The 19,858-nt window shown below is 34.6% G+C and overlaps 1 protein-coding gene across 1 annotated transcript in view; it reads left to right on the top strand.

The window, feature by feature from the left end:
- The window catches only part of Malrd1 (MAM and LDL receptor class A domain containing 1), a 602,535-nt gene that overhangs the window by 377,650 nt on the left and 205,027 nt on the right, over positions 1-19,858 (top strand). Inside the window, exon 28 of the mRNA XM_051205714.1 lies at positions 1,812-1,995. Coding sequence (XP_051061671.1) covers positions 1,812-1,995 — 184 coding nt within the window. The remainder of the gene's footprint in view (positions 1-1,811; positions 1,996-19,858) is intronic.

Genomic DNA, 19,858 nt, shown 5'->3' with positions numbered 1-19,858 from the left:
TTCATATTTCAAGGGTACAGTTCATCCTGTAGGGGAAGTCAAGGCAACAGGAGCATGAACCAGATTCTTAAATTCACAATCCCAAGCAGAGTGAGATGAACTCATGCAGTTGTCTGCCTTCATTTTTATAGTCTAGGATGCAAACAAGTAACAATGGCCAGATCTTCCCATCTATGCCCTTCCCATTAAACAGGCAAGGTAACTCCCCATGCAGGTATGTCTGGAAGTCAATATCCTGTAGATTCCATGCAGTTCTCTGAAAAAGCTAGAACTAAAACATCACAAAGAAGCTTGCATAAGCAAAGCCCCCTGAGCCCCAAGTGTTTTGTCTGTCAGCTTAATGTGTTTGTCATTTTTATTTGTCCATTAGTGTTGTGGTGTATGTTAGATCATGATACAATTCTGAAGCATTCATATTTTAGAGTGTTATACTGCTAATGGAACCTTCAACATTCTGAGAAGAATATATTTGCATATATATTTAAAAATTAACTTTTAGATTGAAGAATTACATACTGAAACTTTATAGCTGGTTCACAGATATTTCTAGTTTAGAAAAGTAAAAATATTGAGTACGCAAGAATAGAATATTTGAAATCTGACTGAGGTGGACCAGTGTTACTTTCCCTCCATTTTCAACTCCCTGCACAGACATAACTGGTTTCCCATTAACCATTTGCCTCTTGTCTCTTTCTCTGTGTTAGTGAACAAAACTCTTTAGGAGGAATACATAACCAGCATAATTAGATGCAACATGTAAAAAGTAGGAAATAGGTATCCAGAAATATAAACTCAGAAATTCCGTAATTTCTTTCAGATTCATACCAATGCTAGAAATCTTACATATATGCAAGGATGGATGGATTTAACTGATTAGTATACTGTCGTGATGATCCTCTGCTAATGTTAAAGCATGTTCATTGCTAGTCCCACAAGTATTGCTTTAGGAAAACATGCATGTCTGTTTTGGTGAGATAAACAACAGCATGGATATTATCAGAGTTCCACTGTTTGTTTTTGTTTTTTTTTTTTTTTTTGTTTTTTTTTAATCTTTGGGAATTTTGCATCCCAATCCCACTCATCTCCCAGTCCCTCTGTATCTGTCCCTCCCTCTTGAAGTTTTCCCTCTACTAAGGAAAGCTAAAAAATAATTAAAAAGGTAAAAATATACAATATTCAATATTTTATTAAGAAAAGAATAAAAACCATTTTACTTCTCCATTTTCCCACTTCGGCATCACTTCTTCATTCATCTTATTGGTATTGTGTATCATGCAATATACTCTTTTGTTCAAACAGCTTTGCTTGCCAATGTTAATTGTATAAGAGTTGTTGGTCAGGTTCAAGCCCTTTGGCTTTAGTAAACCATCTAAATGGGACTGTCATTGAAACTCCTCTCAGATATCCTGTTGTTGGGAGTCATGGTGGTCCCGTGACTATGGTTTCAAAGGTTTTCACCCTTCACACACTCCAGCAGAGTATAGATGGGGTAGATGTTGGGGTTTGCCTACTGCAAGTGTGTGCCTAGGTGGCTGCTGAGATGATCAGTACAGGACACTGGGACTTCTCTTCTCAGCTGAGGGACCCAACCAATTCTTCACAGCTGAGGGGTAGACCCAGATCTACCAGGGTGAGTTGAGGGGTGGAGCCAGCTTTCCATGCTGGGGGTGTCTCTTATCTCAGGGTTCTAGGTAAGATCTCCTGGTAGGGGGGCAAGTCGCTGGAACTTTCATTGGTTAATAGCTCGTGTGCCACACAATTTCTATTAAGGACTTTAGTTATTCCACTAAAGTGAGCTTCTTTAATTTCAGACAGACAAAGGACTGTCAGAAGTGTGGCAACAAAGCATACCAGACCCAGATAATCATTGGCGAAAGGCCACCATCCTGCTGGGAAAATTAAGGAATTTTGAGATCATCTTTCAAGGCATAAGAACAAAGGATCTAGGAGGTGGAGCTGCAATTGATGATATTGAATTCAAAAACTGCACAACTGGTGAGTGTCTGGGAAGCCTTCCTATCCAGAAACACACTCAGAATGTAGCTGTTTTCATCTTTGCTGTGTTTATAAAGTGTTCTCATTATATGAATTGTGTCTGCACACACAAATCAATTGAAAAGTGCAGTTTAATAACTGTAAATTTAAAAAACCTATTTAAAAAGTAACATGTCTATAATCATTTGGGTTACTATTTGTGTCATAAACTTTGTGTCTAAGGAAAAATAGAAACTTACTGCACACCATCTGCCAGTTGACAGGACAGTTCAGAGACAGAACCTTTCTGTTAGGTCACATGGCAGAAGGTAAAATTTTCTCCCTAAGGCTATGTTTGTATATTAATTCCATATTGTCAGCTCTATTCTCATGACCCATTCACATCCTCAAATATTCTACAGTCTAATAACATCATTAGAAGTTAGGATCTCAGAGGGAGAGTAAATAGGATTAATATAGTTTAAAGTTGCAATACCTTCTCATTGATCATTTGCAAAAGTAACTTCACTTCCATTTCAACACATTTCTATCATTAAGAAGTTTTCTTTTTTAGATGTATTTTCAACAGAGTGTAAAATGTAAAGTCTGAGATTTGTATATGTATCTTTAGCTTAAAGTAACAAAAATAGCCAATAAAAATAGGCAACAGGCTTCTAATATGAGAAATAAATTTAAATACACATCAAGCAGAAAATGAAGCAGGAGATTTTAATATGCTGCTCCAATATTAGACCTTCATAGAACAACAATATGAATGAATTCCGCAATCCTTTCTCACATGTCTAACTGTGAAGTCTAGCTACATACATATTTTCTTCATGGAACTACCTAATAAATGTCAAAAATAACTATAAATAAGTATGCACAGTTTCAGTTTTTAAAATTCTTTTAATGGCATTCTTTGGTTTTAGTTCCAACATAGTCCTGTGCTGCCAATGAAAGACACTCCTGTGGTTTTCTTCTCCAACCCACTTAGAAGCAAGCCTCTTGGACAGAACAAATTCTGTATGTGAAATAATTTCACTGTTGCTCCCATATTAAAATATTTCACCAAGACATTTCAAACATGTATCTTTGGCATGAGTGATATTATCTGTCCATTTATGGGTACTGTTGCTTCAAAGTTCTCTGGTTCATTAGAAACAAACCCTTTAAAAAAATTCTGTTCCTCTTCTCCCATTATTTCTAGAAAAGGCAGGTGCACCTCAGTTGCCTGACATATGTACATGTGTGCACTATGATCTTGGGATCCCATAGTTCTGGGTGTCTAGGGTGTACCTGCTAGGACCTAGAGATGTTTAGGGGGTTATGCTTCAACAAATGAATGTACATTTATGCACAATTAATGCAGAGAAAATATTCTTAATTTCCCTTCATTAAATAATTTCCTAGTAAATTTCCTAGTAATACTTGATTAGGGATCAAATTATTTTTAAAAATTAAGCCTTGAGAATGGCTCTGTTATTTAGTTTGTTCTTACAACATGAAATATGTGTCTTTTTTGGACAAGTTAAAATAGAAGCAAACAAGTAACACACAGCAAAAGATAATGAAATTACAACCCTTTTTTATTTTAGCTGCTTTAAAAATGGTTCATGTGCAAATCTTATAAAGTTCAATGTCCATTCATAATATAAGGTGAAAGGAAAAGAATATACACCGAAAAAGAATGAAAGGTCCAGCTTCATAGTTAAGAAAATTCTGAATTTACCAAGACACCCATTTCAACCAATTACAATGTGGATATAACCATGTCCTAATTGTAACCTTATTATTAATGCTAAATATCAGTTGTACTCCATTCTGCAACAAGGTTCCTGGGCACATCTCTTCTTATTATCTTAAAACAAGTGACATAAATTTTTGCCTTATTTTTTTTTCACCTGTAAAACACCAGTAATGATATTCCTATCCCATAGTATGCAGATGAAAATTTGATTACTAACTCTAAATAAAGCGTATTAGAAACATTTGGTTTCTTGATAGTTGTTAGCTTAAAAAACACACGAACAATAGCAAAAGGTTAAAATTTATTTCAGTAGTGAAAAAATCTTTATCAACACTCAGTCTTATTTTCCTTAAAACCCCAATTTCTACATGCTTGACAAACATCTATTGATTACTTAGGTTGAAGAAAATTCTGCAAGACTTAATGCATATCTTCTTATAACAGGGAAGAATGTGTGTCTTTTAATGTTCTGGCATATGGATTATTTTTAATTTCCCATTTTATTGCTTCCTTCAAGATTCTTATCACCCCACAAAACTCCCAGTGTGTTGCCTCTGGATAGCCTATTTCCAGGATCTCTCTGTAAACTACCTCCAAGACACTAATAAACCTAGTTCTATAAACTGTCCCCCCCCATTTTTTTTTTTAGAATATATAAAAGTCCAAGTGAGTCATTGCCAGCTTCTAAGGCAGGAAAAGGTAATGATAATATTTAGGGATTAGAAAAAATTTTCAGAAGTCAATATAATATACTAACTAGAAGAAAAACTACTTTATTTCTCAATACATTCAGGATAGTCAATCATATCATACCCACCAAATGACCTGACTACAATAAATTAGAATAATGTGAAGGAAACTGTGAGAGTGTAGCACCACTTTTAGATGTCTAGTACATTGCCTTCACTTCTAGTCTGTAGAAGAGGTTCTCTTTGTTACAGTTTCTGTCTCTCATTTTACCTCTCAAAACCTATAAAGACTCCTGACTACTCCTGGAAAAAGTAACTGATCTGAAGTGCAAACAGGTGGCATGTCGACCAGCCTTGCATCATCCTTAATTGACCTGAAATTGGGAAATCATAAAGCATGATTGCTGTGTATAAAGTCCATGAATAAATCTATACAGTAGAATTTGGTGTTAAACAATTTCTACATTCTGTTTATGTAGTTAAGTTCTGTTTCTGCTTAATGTATGAGTGTTGCATTATTTTGAAATAAATACTGGAGTAGAGAAAAATAATGACAAGTGGTAAAAATAAGTATCTCACCCTACAAAAATATTTGAAATTACTTTAAATAATAAACAGTCAGAGTTTGTGACTTTATAATGTAGGGACAAACAAAGTGATGTTTATAAGTGGAAGGTAGATGGATAGAAGAACAGGATGAAAATGTATCTATAGAATCTATTTGTACAAATCTCTACAAAATATAAAAACTAAGAATAAAAATTCTTTTTTCAAGGACTTTTATTCTGCTGGCAGACTGAAGTACTTAAAATAACATCCAGTGTTTTGCCATTCAGTGATGACAGGTGTTATAAATGTCATAAAAAAAAAGATAGTGATAGAGAATTACTACCCTGATAAGAGTTGTAAGACACACTCAATTTGAAGGTTGCAGTTCATCAAAGCCTAAATAAAGAAGTCAAACATGAAGATATTTAGGGAAAGAATAACCTTGATATTGGCAGATTTAAGTAAACACATTGCTAGAGCAGAATAATGTTATAGAGATACTTATGTGTATAAAATGGTGTATAGAACTTTGTCATTCAAAATCAATGTTTGCTATGTACAAATAGACTCTTCCAGCAAGGGTAGGGAACAAGAAGTTGCTAGAGGAAGATTTCTTGAGTGTAATTTTGACTCTGGAGAAGAATGAGCAAATCCCATAAAGTTTGTCCTTATTTAACTGTTGGAAATAAAATTAGAACCTATACTATAGGATAGATTTGAGGATATATCATCTGTATTCAGCATTGATACTGCATGTAAACTACTCCACCAACATTAAAAGATGGGCAGCATAACCAATTAAACTAATCCCGACAAACTCTGAAAGCAAAACATAGTAATTACTCTGTTAGTCAAAATGATTAATGGTAGCTTCCCTTTGTTAAGCTACTCCTAAAAATGACATTGATTACATGCAAGTAAAAAGTAGCTACCTACAAGGTGACATATCTAGTGGTCAATATGAGTGGTTACCAAGTTTTCTGAGTCCACTTAAACCAAATTGTCAACTATGCAATGAGATCCAGTAAGTGAATGTACAAAAACCTAAGATGATTAGGAAAAAGCAAAGCCTAGGATTCATAGCAAACAGGACCAAGTAAAAGCTGTCCAGCACTATTGGAGACTCATTCTAACTGCATATTCTCAAATTATTTCACAGCTGACTGTCAGGAGAATGAAGTCTACTTGGGGTTTTATTCTATGGTGAAAAGGACACACTTGGCAGCAGTATAGCAGGATACTTGAAAAACCAGAGATGGAGCAGGAAAAGTCCCAGCCCCTTCCTTCTTTCTTAACTTAGTATGATGCATTCTCAGCACCTTCTTCAGTTATCAGAGCTGAAAGCAAGGGAGTGAGGAGAATAGGGATGTATTATGGCCATCAAGAATTCTATCCTACAGAATCTTTGTCAAGAATACTATCCTACAAAAGCTCTCATAGTAGAATGTGGTATCAGAGATATCTGTGTGACTAGTAGTCATGTTCTGTAATATTAGCTCAACTCTTTTAAGGTAATGTAAATCCAAGTTTAATAAGTTTAATATTTACGTAATCTTCATTGTTAGAGTCACTCTATATTTAGATTAAGAAAACATTCTAATAAGAGGATGGATGCAAAAATTTAACTCTTGAGGAAAATCCAGGTCTTGGAAAGTTTGTTCTTGCTAGTGTTAGCAATGATGGGACTGTTTTCTCATGAGATAGTGTTTCAATATGTAGCACAAGCTAGCCTTGAACATTGTGCTACTGATTAATAAAAACTACATTGTCTATAGCTTCTTACTATATCTGTCAGAGATATTTATTTTTCAGAAAATACTTTCAGCTACATAACCTCTTCATTTAGATGAATCTACATGAGTAAGACCTACAAGCTTGTTGTAACAACTAGCCTGGGTCACTGGAGAAATGAAACTTTGAAATCTTGCCTGCAAACTCCATTGCTATAGATTGATTTTACTCAGATCATTTTATTAAATTATTGATATCATTCTAGACCTTGCATGTGTATTAGAGAAGACCTCATGGCAAGTTCAAGACCCAGCAGTACTAGTTTCCTTTAGAGTTTTTGGATGTGAAGAGATTATTGAACCATACTACTTTTTCAAAACCTGTGGATTATGTTTAAGTAAAATATAACTTAGCCAATCCTGTTGAAAATGAAGTACTATTTCTAATATAATATAGGGGACATTATTTATAGTTAAAACTGTTATAAAGTCTTTTTTTTTTTTTTTTTACCAAGGGCTGTGTTTGATAATGAGCTGCCTAGCATTGTGATCTGGGTGCACAAACACATTATTGCTTGTAAGGTCCCATTCTAAGAGTGCTGTTGGTTAATGAATGAATGAAGTATGAGTGATTAATTCTTTATAGGTTTTTTTTCAATGTACAGATGTCAGTAGAGAGTAACTCATCTTCAGATTTAATTGTCTGTGTTAATAAATGGCTTTCAGCACTCCCAGTTCTACACTGGGAGGAAAGTCTCAGGGTACACACAATTGACACTAATGAAATTCCAAACTAAGAGGCAGAGTCAACCTTTGTGGCTTCTGCCCTCTACTCCAGTCATAGGCAACTGTGTCCTCATCTGCTTTTACTGCTGGATTTGCTTTGAGACAGGAAGAGAGAGGCTACATTGTTAGGGTCAAACATCCTTATTGTTAATCTTAAGTCTTAGGATCATACTTTTTACTTTCTCTAAAATCAGAAAATAATTATTAATCATGGCTTAGAGGTATATTGTAAAAGGAGAACTATTTGATTGAGTTCACTATATCTTTAATCAGCTATTTTAAATTAAAACAAAATCAAGACCGTGGATGGATCTAATTAGTGAATATTATGTTCAAGTAAACCATTTGTGGCATACTGAGATGATATCAGATATTGCTTTATCTTTTGATTGAGAAAATTAGCATTTTAATGTCAAAAGGTCTATATTTGAAGATGTAATTTATGAATATTATAATCATGAATGGAATGTTATAATTACATTGTTATATTTTATTATAATCAGAACCCAATGATAAGACTTAGTTCATTTGTAATATTAAGAAAAATAATTACTTGAGCAGATATTTTAGTAAGACTTAAATAGCCCTTGAAATAGTTTTAGGTTTAAATGATGATACTGTAAATCAGAATGCTACCATTATCCTCAGTTCATGTAATTTCTAATTAGAACCGTTTCAAGTCTAATGAACTACTCCACACATTATTGAATCAGTACAATCATTACATAGATATCACTGTGCTTAATTTTTGTTGGACTATATTTTATTTTTAAAAAAATCGATGTTTTTCAGTAAAATTTTTACTTTATGTTTATGTGTTTTTTATTCTCCCTTATTCAATTGTAAGATGTGCTCCCCAGTCCTAAAATATTTGTATGACTGTTTACAATGTAGAATAAATATAAGCTAGGGTATATTTCAAAAACAAAGGTGAAACTCTACAAGATTATGTCATGAGACCACCCATGATGAAACAAGTATATGGAATCCCTTTGTATATATGCATATGCATATATTAATCCATATCTACTATTCACATTTTCTTTTGCTATTTTTCATTACTATTGCATTTTGAAGAATATATATACACACATAGCATCTTTACAATAGCAAATAACTTATTTGTTTTAATGAGAATGAGGCTTATGGGAATATTAGTTTGGGACAAACTGCTCTAATCAAAAGAAATAAAGTCATGCAACATAACTGTTAAACCATCATTCAAATTATGAAGATGATTAAAGTACTAAAATGACCAACGCATAGAAGAACTCAAGTAAATACCTTACTCTAAAAAGCAAGGTGGGTGGGAAAAACCAATTTTGTGAGAGGCAATACAAAAATGGTTTAAGGCTGCAGAATTATAGACTATGAGCTTGCAGTCTCCCAAAGTCTAGGGAGACAGTACTAGAGAGATTGGCTCAGTTGATTAAAGCACTTAAATACCCAACTTTAGATCCCCAGAACCTACAAAAATCTGCTACTATAGTGCAGCTCAAACATCTGTTATCCCAGCAGACACAGAAGAATCTCCTGAGCTTACAGACTAGCTTCCTGTGTTGTATGACAACAATATGATCCTATCTCAAACAAAGTGGAAAAGCAAGGCAGACCTACAGAGGCTGACCTCTGACCTCCACACATGTGTGGCACACATGTATACCTGTGCTAATACATAACACACACACACACACACACACACACACTAAGAAAGGACTGGGGAGTGAATCTTGCAATTAAATAGTTGGCATGTGGAGCAAGAGAACAAAGGATTCAAGTAAGGCATGAACTGACCAGTCTGGGTTTCTTTGTGAGAGCTTAGTCATGTGGCTTTAGTGCTTGGCTTTCAAGGCTGTGCCTTAGAACTACTCACATCATTGTGAGACTGAATAATGCTGAAGTCAACACAAATTCTGAGCTCTGTTAAACTGACCCCATTTATTATTGGTTTGTTGGATATGAGCTTCATTGTTTTATAAAACATGTACTCTATAGCTATCAATGAAGCCAACAAAGGAAACTATTGATACTGTATACTGAACAATAAATGGGTGCCAAAAGCTGACTAACACTAGTGCGTATGTGCTCTCATTTATTGAAGTTGAATACAGAATGGTGTCTTACAGGGGAGTTGAACCAAAAGAATCACATAAATTGCCTTGAGAATTGCCTCAAAGAGCTGAAGAATGAAGTGTTTTGGATTGTTCATTAAAAGGTCAAAGAGAAGCTCAAGGGGAAAAAAACAAAAACAAACAAAAACAAAACAAACCAACAAACAAAAACTAAGTGTGGTTTATACTTCTTTCCACTAGCTTAATCTTAGGTTTGAAGTCATCCTGCATTCTCACAATAATTGATGGAATCTTGATTTTAATTAGGTCTACTCTAATTATCAATAACATTAAGTACAAGGAATTTATTTAAGGACACAGGGAATCTCATGAAACCCAAGATCAGAAATGCAATCCAGCTTCAGGATGATATTAATAAAAGCATGAATTAAACTGTGTTCTTTAGGTGTATCTTTTCTCTTTGGGTCACATTATCCTGCCCATCTGTTGTGTGGCCACTTTCTGAAGCAGATGTTTTTGCTTTATCATTTGAATACAGAAAGATGACTGAACAGTGTTCAAGTGCTGGACATACTGTTTCAAACATGTTTTCCTCATAGTTATACATTCAGACAGAGCTCTCTTGGGTCTGAGAAACCCTCACAGTAGTTAACTGGAATTAGCTAACAGTAAACATGTCTGCTGGAACTCCACTATATTGATGACAGAAAGCAAGGCATGAAAGCTGCATCTTTTTTGTTGGAGCATCAAGATGTTTCCTATAGTATTTTTTTCACCTATGGTATTTTTTTCACCTATGGTATTTTCAAATATAGACTTACCAATTCAGACTCCAAACCCTCTGACATCTCCTCTGTAGATGGAGGTGGTGCCCTATTCAACCCAGTCACCAACACCATGAATGGCCAATATGCCACAGAGATTACAAACATCATCTAACTGGCAAATCATAAATCCTGATGTTTGGGGGCACTGTCAATCCCATGGGAATCCTGAAAAAATCCAAAACACTGGTCCAATCCTGACTGTAGTAGTCTGAAGCTGCATCATCTCAGCTGTTTTGGATGTTGGATCACCTGTGCCACTGCTTCAGGGAGTCTTGCTTGATCAACTATATCTTTCTGGAAGAAATCCACAGCTTTTTTCATCTTCTGTGGAAACAAAAACAGAATCACTTTTCCAAAGTAACATGTCCTTAGACTTAAATTTTAAAGTCAAGGCATTTTCAAAATATGTAAGTCAGATTAATGGCAGCAATTGCAATCAAATGTCTGTTAGCAGCTGTTGCTCCTTCCTCAGCACTCAAACAATTCAAAGACAGAACAATAACATACAGTATCCAGACTCTCTGTATATTTTTCATCTTTACATGGCTTTTTTGTTGTTGTTATTGTTATTGTTTTTGAGACAGGGTTTCTCTATATTGCTTTGGAACCTGTCCTAGGACTAGCTCTGTAGACCAGGCTGGCCTTGAATTCACAAAGTTCTGCCTGCCTCTACCTCCCAAGTGCTGGGATTAAAGGCATGTGCCACCATTGCCTGGCTTTACATATTTTGTTTTGTTTTACTCTGTTTTTTTTACTTTCATTTTTAAATTTTTTCTGTTTTTTGAAAAGGATTCCTGTGTGGTTTCTTTTTGTAAGGAAACAGAATTTTTTAATATAAAACTGAAATATAAGCAACTATATATAGGGGAAAAACATCTCAATTCTAAACAGAATGATCTATATCCACCACATATCAATGAAAGTAAAATCATTGACAACAAGGGACATATAACACCCCCCCCTTTAGAATTGACAGAGTCTGCACTGGTGAGCAGCATGCACTTCATTATGAGTATGTTTTATAGTTTCTTCATGACCACAGAGCATATAATCTCTAATTAATCATGATTAGGCACTCCTATAATTCTAGGATACACTGAGGATGAAAGGGGTCTTTTCTCCTGAAGCAGCACACTTTACTTCTAACATGACTGTCTTTAATGCATCTGATCCTAACACAAGATTTTGTTAGTGATCACTTTGTCTTTTCAATGGTACATACTACACACTAGCAGCTAAGTACTTCATTAACTATTATTGACTCATCAAGTTGAATACCTGCTTTCAAGGAAAAAAAAACCACACTTTTAATTTTAAATAACCTGTAGTAAAAGATTCAGGATCATTTTATTAATTCTAATACTATCAATTTAATATTTCACAATGGAACTCATATTATTTTATGTATGAATTCCACTACGATCTCTATCCTCTATAAAGATCGATGCTTCAACTCTAATTTTTGTTTGTTCTGGAATTCACTCTGTAAACCAGGCCGGCCTTGAAATCACAGAGATCAGCCTGCCTCTGCCTCCCAATGCTCAAGCCCTTCATTCAAGTTGGCATGCTGTGCTCCCACTGCCTGTAGATGTCTTCCATATACTGTAAAGTGTCTTTAGATTACATGTACTTAATGCATTGCAAATGCTATGTAAACACTGTTAAACTGTATTGTTTAGGAAATTATGACATGAGAGCAAATCCTAAAGATATTCAGTACAGATGTGGATATTTTCCAAACTGAATTTGTGGATCAAGAGCATGAGCCAAACATGTTGTCTAACAAAGACAATTTCTAATCTGCTCTGTTTCTATCTGTTGTCTATGGAGGTTGCCTCCTGATTTCTTCTCCATAGACTCTACAGTTCCAAACGCTTAGCTTACTTATAGTTCAGCCACTTCTAGAAAGATCTTTTTTTTTATTTTAAAAGTTATTTATTTCCTTCAATCATCACAAACAGTGATGTTTGTTAACTTTATAGCAAGATAATTTTCTAATGCATAGATAAAATAAAACATTGTTTATTATATCCCTCTATGATCAACACTGAGGTTAAATAACTTCTATTCTTGGGCTATTTTTTTTAATGAGATTTGATAATTCATCCTTTAAGACCAGACATTTCTGTGATACTACTGGCCTTTTTGCATTTGAGTACTCATGGATGGGTGGTCCTAAGTGATATGTAAGTAAGTTTGCTTCTTAGTATGCACATCAGCAAGCCATGAGTAGTAAGCCATGAGTAAAGAATCACTGATTCTTTATAGCCTCTGCTTCTATTCTTGCCTCCAGGTTCCTGCTCCAAGTTCTTGTCCTGGCTTCCCTCCATTATAGACCAATAAATCTGTCCCCTCCTAAGTTACTTTTGGTTATTTTTTTTTTTCGTGATAGCAGCAACTATGACAGCTAACTAAGATACATATCTCAATGTTTAAATGTTGGTATTAGTTTACTATGGCTGCCATAATAAAAACAAAATAAACACAAACTCTAGTTAGCTTAAACTGTAGCATTGTAATTTTTCATTTCAATTGGCCAACAGCCTAAGATATCAGCAAATTTGTATCTTCTTGAGATCTCTTTCAACAGCTTACTGTTGCCTATCTTTATGCACTTCCCACATTATCTATCTCCTTGTACATTTCTTGACATTTCTTCCCTCATCTGAGAGGATACTGGTCACCCTGCATCTTAGTCCTAACCTAGTGTCCACAGTTTAACCTAATAATCTCCATCTGCAAACACAGCTGCATGATTTATAGCCTTCTCATGGGATCTGCTTCACCCTAGAAGCATATTAAGTATTATTGTCATGCAGTTAATTACCTACAGCCCATTGCAGTGCATCAGCACTTTGTTTCCAGCAATCTTTTGCATACCAAAGGCCCCAGATACAAGAGGGCTGATGCAGGTATGTGGATGTATCAAAGAGAAGTCAAAGAAGGAAAACGGGAAAAAAATTCCCATGCTGAGGTTACTGAGACCTACAGTGTAAGACTTTGAAAGATGGCACAGATATTAGCCCCATAAACAGTTCTGTCACTTGCAGCAGCGAGTCCATCCTGTCCAACAAATTAGTAATGTAGCAAGTGTGGTCCAGCAGTAGGTAAGACCAAAGATGTCTTCCCTTTCCATTTTGAGTAATCCACAAAGCACCTACTAGAAAAATGAAAACCATCTATCAGTTGAAGATTTATTCCTCTGTCTACAAAAACCAATATATATGGTGTCTTTAGCAATAGGATCTTACCAGCTATTTATAGTTGGCAACGAAGAGCAGTTACAATAGCCTGCGTTGTTTCTAATGCATCTGGAGCCTTCCCAACTCATAGAGCAGTAATCATAACCTATACTTGTCACTAAGATTTTCATTTAACATTCCAGGTTTCTGGGAAAATCATTGTTCACCCAGGCATGGTAATTCTGTTCAAAATTTGCTTTTAAGAATATATATTTTAAATAATCTTACAAAGAAGTGGGTTTCATAAGCTTCTTCATATGACCTTAGAATCATTTAATTCACTCTTTATTCTTTCATTCCTCAACTCTTCTGCTTCCATCCTTGGCTTAAACCATCAGCACCCAGGATGTCCCCCATCTTGATATTCTTCCATTTCACATTTGTACTACTCTACCCTCTTTTTATATGAATTACTGGAATTTCAAGACCTCAGGTTCCTAAGTGAGAGTTTCATGCACACTTCTTTCTGGTTGACCTTCCCTTGCCTCATTTTCCCACCCCCATCATTCTCCTACATGGCTGAATATTTCTTCCTCCAGGACTCCAGGTCATGTCTTCCATTTCCTTCTATGTTCTGCAATCCCCATCCCTAAATATATACCCCCAGTGCATTTATAATTTCCTAGATTCCACAAGTGAAAACAACAAAGCAAAGATTTGGCACTAGGAGCTATGTATGAGAGAGGATGTGTCACATTTATTTTGAGGTCTGATAACCTCATTCAGTCTTTTGAGAGTTTATGCCTTGTATTTCTTTAATTTTTCTTTCCCTTATAAAGCCCTGTTGCATTTTGCTTCCCTAGCTGCATCCTCTACATGTTTCTCTCTCAATCCATTGTTTTCTGCTCAGGGGAACATCCTGGATTTATTTTCGTTGCTGATTTCTCTGTGGTTAATTAGAATTCTCTTAATTGTCCCACTCTTGTAGAAACTCAAACGTGGAATTAGGTGATTATCCTGATTATCTGACACACACAGGAATTCATCTGGCTAGATGATGCTCTCATGCTTTTAATTGCTTTAAATAAAAGCATCATCCAAAGTATTAAAACATTTCTTTTAATCTATAGTAAGATTAATATGTAATTTGAATGATTAAAATGGAAAAATAATGGAAGTATTAAGAAATTAGTAATTTTATCCCAAAATAATTTCTTTTTGAATCTTGCTAATGCATCTCTAGATCATCTTTATGTAAATTATTTTAAGCTTGCATATATTTTGGGGAGTAGAATCAGAAACTGAAAGTTATCTCTTATATATTAAAAATTACAAACACATTGGAATGAAGTTTGAATTAGTTCAGATTTCTCTGATCACCACATGTGGCTTTCCAATAAGCAGGGGACTATGTGACAGAGGGAAAAGATTTTCCCTCTTCAGAACAATTGAAGTCCTCAACTGGAACCAGGGCCTTGGCATTCAGAAACCTGCCATTTCCCTGAGTCTCTGGCACCCAGGGAAGGCAGAAGGCTTATTTCTAGGAAAGTACTCCATACTTAACAAGTCTTGTTTCACCATAATCACATTAGTAACAATATTGCTTGCTATGGAACACATCTCTTTCTTCAACTTGCTGATGTTGACATTCCTACAATCAGTACTTTCTGTCATGATGAACATTCACCAAGTATAGTGATGCCATTATCTGAAGTCATCACTATGAGTCTGATTACTATTATTGAAAAGTAATATATGATACTAAATATTTTAAAATCCAAAAAGTAAAGAGTGTTTTACAATGTTTCCTTCTGGCAATTTTTCTAACCAATGATTTAGGTAAAAGGATCAGGACATTCAGCAGTTTATTTTTGTTTGTTTGTTTTTTGTTTTTTGTTTTTGTTTTTGTTGTTGTTTTTCTTTCTCTTTTTTAAAGTTTTGGGTTGTTTTGTCAAATCTGTGTTTATATCTTAGTTAAATCATACAGGAACAGGAAGTCATTTTTTTACATATAAAGACTAAAGGGAAGTAAAAGGAAGGAATAAAAATTCAGAAGAAATGTAGAAAAATAGCAGTGATAAAACATTTATCAATACTGAAATTTGTCTATTCTTTAGGTCATTTGGTGGCCATTTACCTATTTGATTCACATATGAATTATAAAATATACATTTTTTTTTGTCAGATGAGGCTAAAATTCAAGAAGAGTAATTAAGTCATCAAATTTGGGTAGATTATACTCAACAGGTTTGAATATTTAATTAATCTTTTTTAAAATTTTCTTTTTGTTTATAATGCATTTGTTAATAATTTTAAAGTTAAAATATAACATAATATATGTCAGTGTCCCACTTTTAAAACTCATTCCTCCGTAAACTATTAACATTTAAGGGTCTGATACTATATAAAATGATTCTTTTGGGTAAAATATTTTCATACTCCAAATATAAGAAAGTTCATTGAAAGGGTCAAAAATAATAATATTGTTCAATTATATGAGTTTGTACCATTTTTATGCAGGGAAAACTATAAATTGATCATGGTTTGACACTGAAATTTGCAAGTCAGTTAAAAATTTTCTACTGTTATCCTGAAGTGACATCACTACAAAAATAATATTCAAACAATACTAATTAAAAGTTCAGGAACAGATTGCTCAGCATTTGTAAAGCCCCATAGTGTAAAAAATAAAAAAGTCTGAGGGATCCTAGGATTTTATGTTTTTAGAAAAGCTATCTATTTCATTGATATAAAATTGTTTTTATTTCATTACACATTGTTGATTATTGACATAGTCCTTTCTCACTTCTCAAGCAAGACTAATATGGAAGGACAATCATTCATAGTAATGAATATAGAGTCTACACAAGAAAACATTTTTGGCACCTTTATTTTAAAGATTCTGATAATATAGATAATAAACTGAAATAACTAATAAATCTATGAAAGAAGAGTGCATAAGAGCCCAAACCACAGGGTCTTATGGGACATTTCTTCATTGAATTTCTATTATATACCTGTTGCCAATTGAGGGAATGTGGTTGGTGCAAAAGTTAATTCAAGGTGGAATAATACTATTGGCATTCATTTGATGAGTTGTTACAGTGTATGCAGGAAGTTCTTCCCCAAAGGCTTGTATTTTGTAGATGTGTTCTCCCTTTGTGTAGATCCCATCATTGAGAAATGATGGGATCCTGAGAACTCTGACTTATTCAAAGAAGTCTTCACAGATGCATGATATGACAGCATTCTCCAGAAGAGACCTGGTTTGAATATCCTGGAGATAGATGTCTTCTGTGTGACCCTTTCTGTGTTTCTTTGTGTTTCCTGGCTGCTTTCCAGTGAGCAATTCTGCTCTGTCATTATATTTCTGCTCTGTGTCAGGCCATAGTCAATTAAGTCAGCTGATGATAAACCAAAACCTCTGAAGCCTTGGACCCAAAGAAACTTTTCCTTCCTCGTCTTGTTTCTCTCATGTCTCTGTCAATGTGACAAAAAGTCTAACTGACACAATTGTCTATTATGAGTTTAACTAAGATTTAGCCTAAGATTTAGTTTTATATATTAACAAAGTTGTTATCTACAAATTTTATCCTTGAAAACCATATTATCAAGATAGATTTGTCATAGTTCTCATATTTCTTTAAGCTTGCAATTTATTTGCTGAGCTCCAGTTATAGCTATCCTCAGCCACATGAAACTCATAGGCTATATTTGGGACATACCTTTAATAAATTATGCCTTTCATGAGCTATAGACATTTCTTATATGACAAAGAGGCCTATGAGCTAGAGAGCATGACCAAGAGGTCATGTTCCCTGCTCTAGACTCAGGATCTCTGATTTCTCAAATCATGGATCATTATCCAATCTCTATTGTCCACACCAAAGGCTTTGCCTATCCTCATCCTCAAAAACAAAAACAAACCAAAACCAAAAAACTGTACATCTGATGTGTACAAATTGAGCTGGTGATGTGGTAGAGATAATGGTGGTGAAGTGGGGGGGGGGGACTTTGTACCTGCACATATTGTTGGTATATATACTAGCACAATTTGAGTAATAGCCTTGAAGCTAAGAACTCATTCCTCTTGTGTTTGCTTAGAGTATTAGTCAAGTTTGTACAAAGAGAACTTACCTTACAAAGAACTCATGTGTTATAATTTTATTCCTAAAGTAGTTCCTCATATACTTATAGAATATTTATGATTCGTTCCTGGAACTTGTGTACTTCAGAAATGTACTTGTATATTTCAATACACATTTCCAAATTTCCAATTTAAATAGTCTAATTTCATTTTAGGATTTATGCTAAGTATTGTCTTATTTAAAGTCCATGTGCTGCTACTCTGTGCAGCTACTCAGATGATTTTAAACTTTATTCTAAGCAATAATGATCTTCCATTTCTGGTATTATCAACTATAGAATATGCAAGAGTATCTTTCATTTCACATGTCTCTCTCCCATATCAATAGTTATTTTTCTTATCATTTTTGTTGATTAAAGATATGTATTATGACTATATATGTACAAGGTATTTCCTTACTAAATAATCTAGATTTTCCATTTACTGTGTCATTACCTTAAAAGAAACTTTGCTTGGGATTTTGAAGGCTCCATTTTAAAATTACTTGTTCTTAGTGTACATGCTGTTTCACAGAAATCCTAGACACAATTTCAATCACTGAACTTCAGAATACTGACTTAATATCTTTGTAGTTATATATTGCAGAAGAAAATATGCCTTATTTAAAGATTTAGTGCATTTGCTGTATTTTTATTTAAAAAAAAAAAGAGCATTAATTTACAGTACAAAGTCAAAACACATTTCCCCCATGGAGTAATTATATAGATTCATATCCTATGGCAAGGAAAAAAATAAAATAACTCCAACTCCATTGACTTGCATACTGAAGAGCATTTATATGCTATGTTAGGTTTGCTACAAATTCTCACTAGAGTTAATTAGGGTAATTTGCAAGTTTTCTATAGTACTCTGTTAACATGACCTTTTAGCCCATAGTTGATCTGTTGACTACAGTCTAAGACTCCCTCTCCTTTCCTCCTTCATCTTTGAACCATCTTAATTCATTGGTAGTTGTTTGTGGAAGTTATACAGCTGTTAGCTATGCAACATAAAAGCTCAAAGATAACAGAAATACACAAAAGTGGAGTCTACAAAAATTGTTTTTGTTTGTTTTTGTTTTATTCACGCATAGAAATACAACTTAATTTTAAGTAAATTAACCAAACCTCAGTCATATCACCCTATAATCATCCATGCCATCAGTTCTCAACCTGTGAGTTGCATCTCCTTTGGCCATGTGTAACAAGTATGCTTTTTTCCTACTGGTCTTGTCCTGCCCCTGCGCAAGCCCCAAATAATACACAGAGACTCGCGCAAGCCCCAAATAATACACAGAGACTCTGTATTTGATACAATACTGATTGCCCAGTTACTTGTTTCTTATTGGCTAGCTCTGCCTTTAATTATTAACCCATTTCTGCTGATCTATGTATTTTCACATGGCCTTCTCTTACCGGGGAGGCAGATGGCATCCAGCTCTCTCCAGACTCTCCATCTTGACTCCTCCTTCCTACTTCCTCTTTCCTCCTTGTCTCCTAGTCCCTCCTATCTTCCTTTCCTATTGGCCAACAGTCTTTATTTATTAACCAGAATGAGAAACATATACAGGATGACATCTCCCATCATCTCCTCTTTTATGTCTAAATAAAAAGAAGGGTTTTAACCTTAATATAGCAAAATATATTATACAACAGTTATCAAGAATCATACTTAACAATATTTAGCCCATTAACATTTAGCAAGATTTGAAGAAAATATTCCATCATCTATTCTATCTTTGTGTGTTTAAACTCTAAGTAACTTATCTTTAATCCTAACTAATGAAAACTATAACCATAACTATCTGTCTTCAACTCCTTCAAAGACCACAGAAGGATAATATATAAACTCTAGAAATGACAGAGACAACTCACTGCCTGGTCACCTGAAGTTCTTTTGTAATCTTCCATCTTCAGCCCATAGGCCATAGTGTGTCTGGCAGACTCTTTAGCAAAGCAGGAAACTTTAAACTGTCTTCTTGTATTGGCAGTTTGTCAGTCATTTTTCTCTGTATCCTGCAGACTGTCTGGCAGACTCTTCCATGAAGCAGGATCTCTGTAGCAATGTCCATCTTGAATCAGCAGTCACTTTTCTGTGGGCCCTGCATGTCCAGTTTATACATCACAAAGTCAAACAGTCCAGACAAGAGCAGTATCTTGTCCAAATGGCTAGT

The sequence above is a fragment of the Phodopus roborovskii genome, unplaced genomic scaffold (genome assembly GCF_943737965.1).
Source record: "Phodopus roborovskii unplaced genomic scaffold, PHOROB, whole genome shotgun sequence".
Taxonomy (NCBI): domain Eukaryota; kingdom Metazoa; phylum Chordata; class Mammalia; order Rodentia; family Cricetidae; genus Phodopus; species Phodopus roborovskii.
This window is presented reverse-complemented; position numbering and strand designations above follow the sequence as displayed.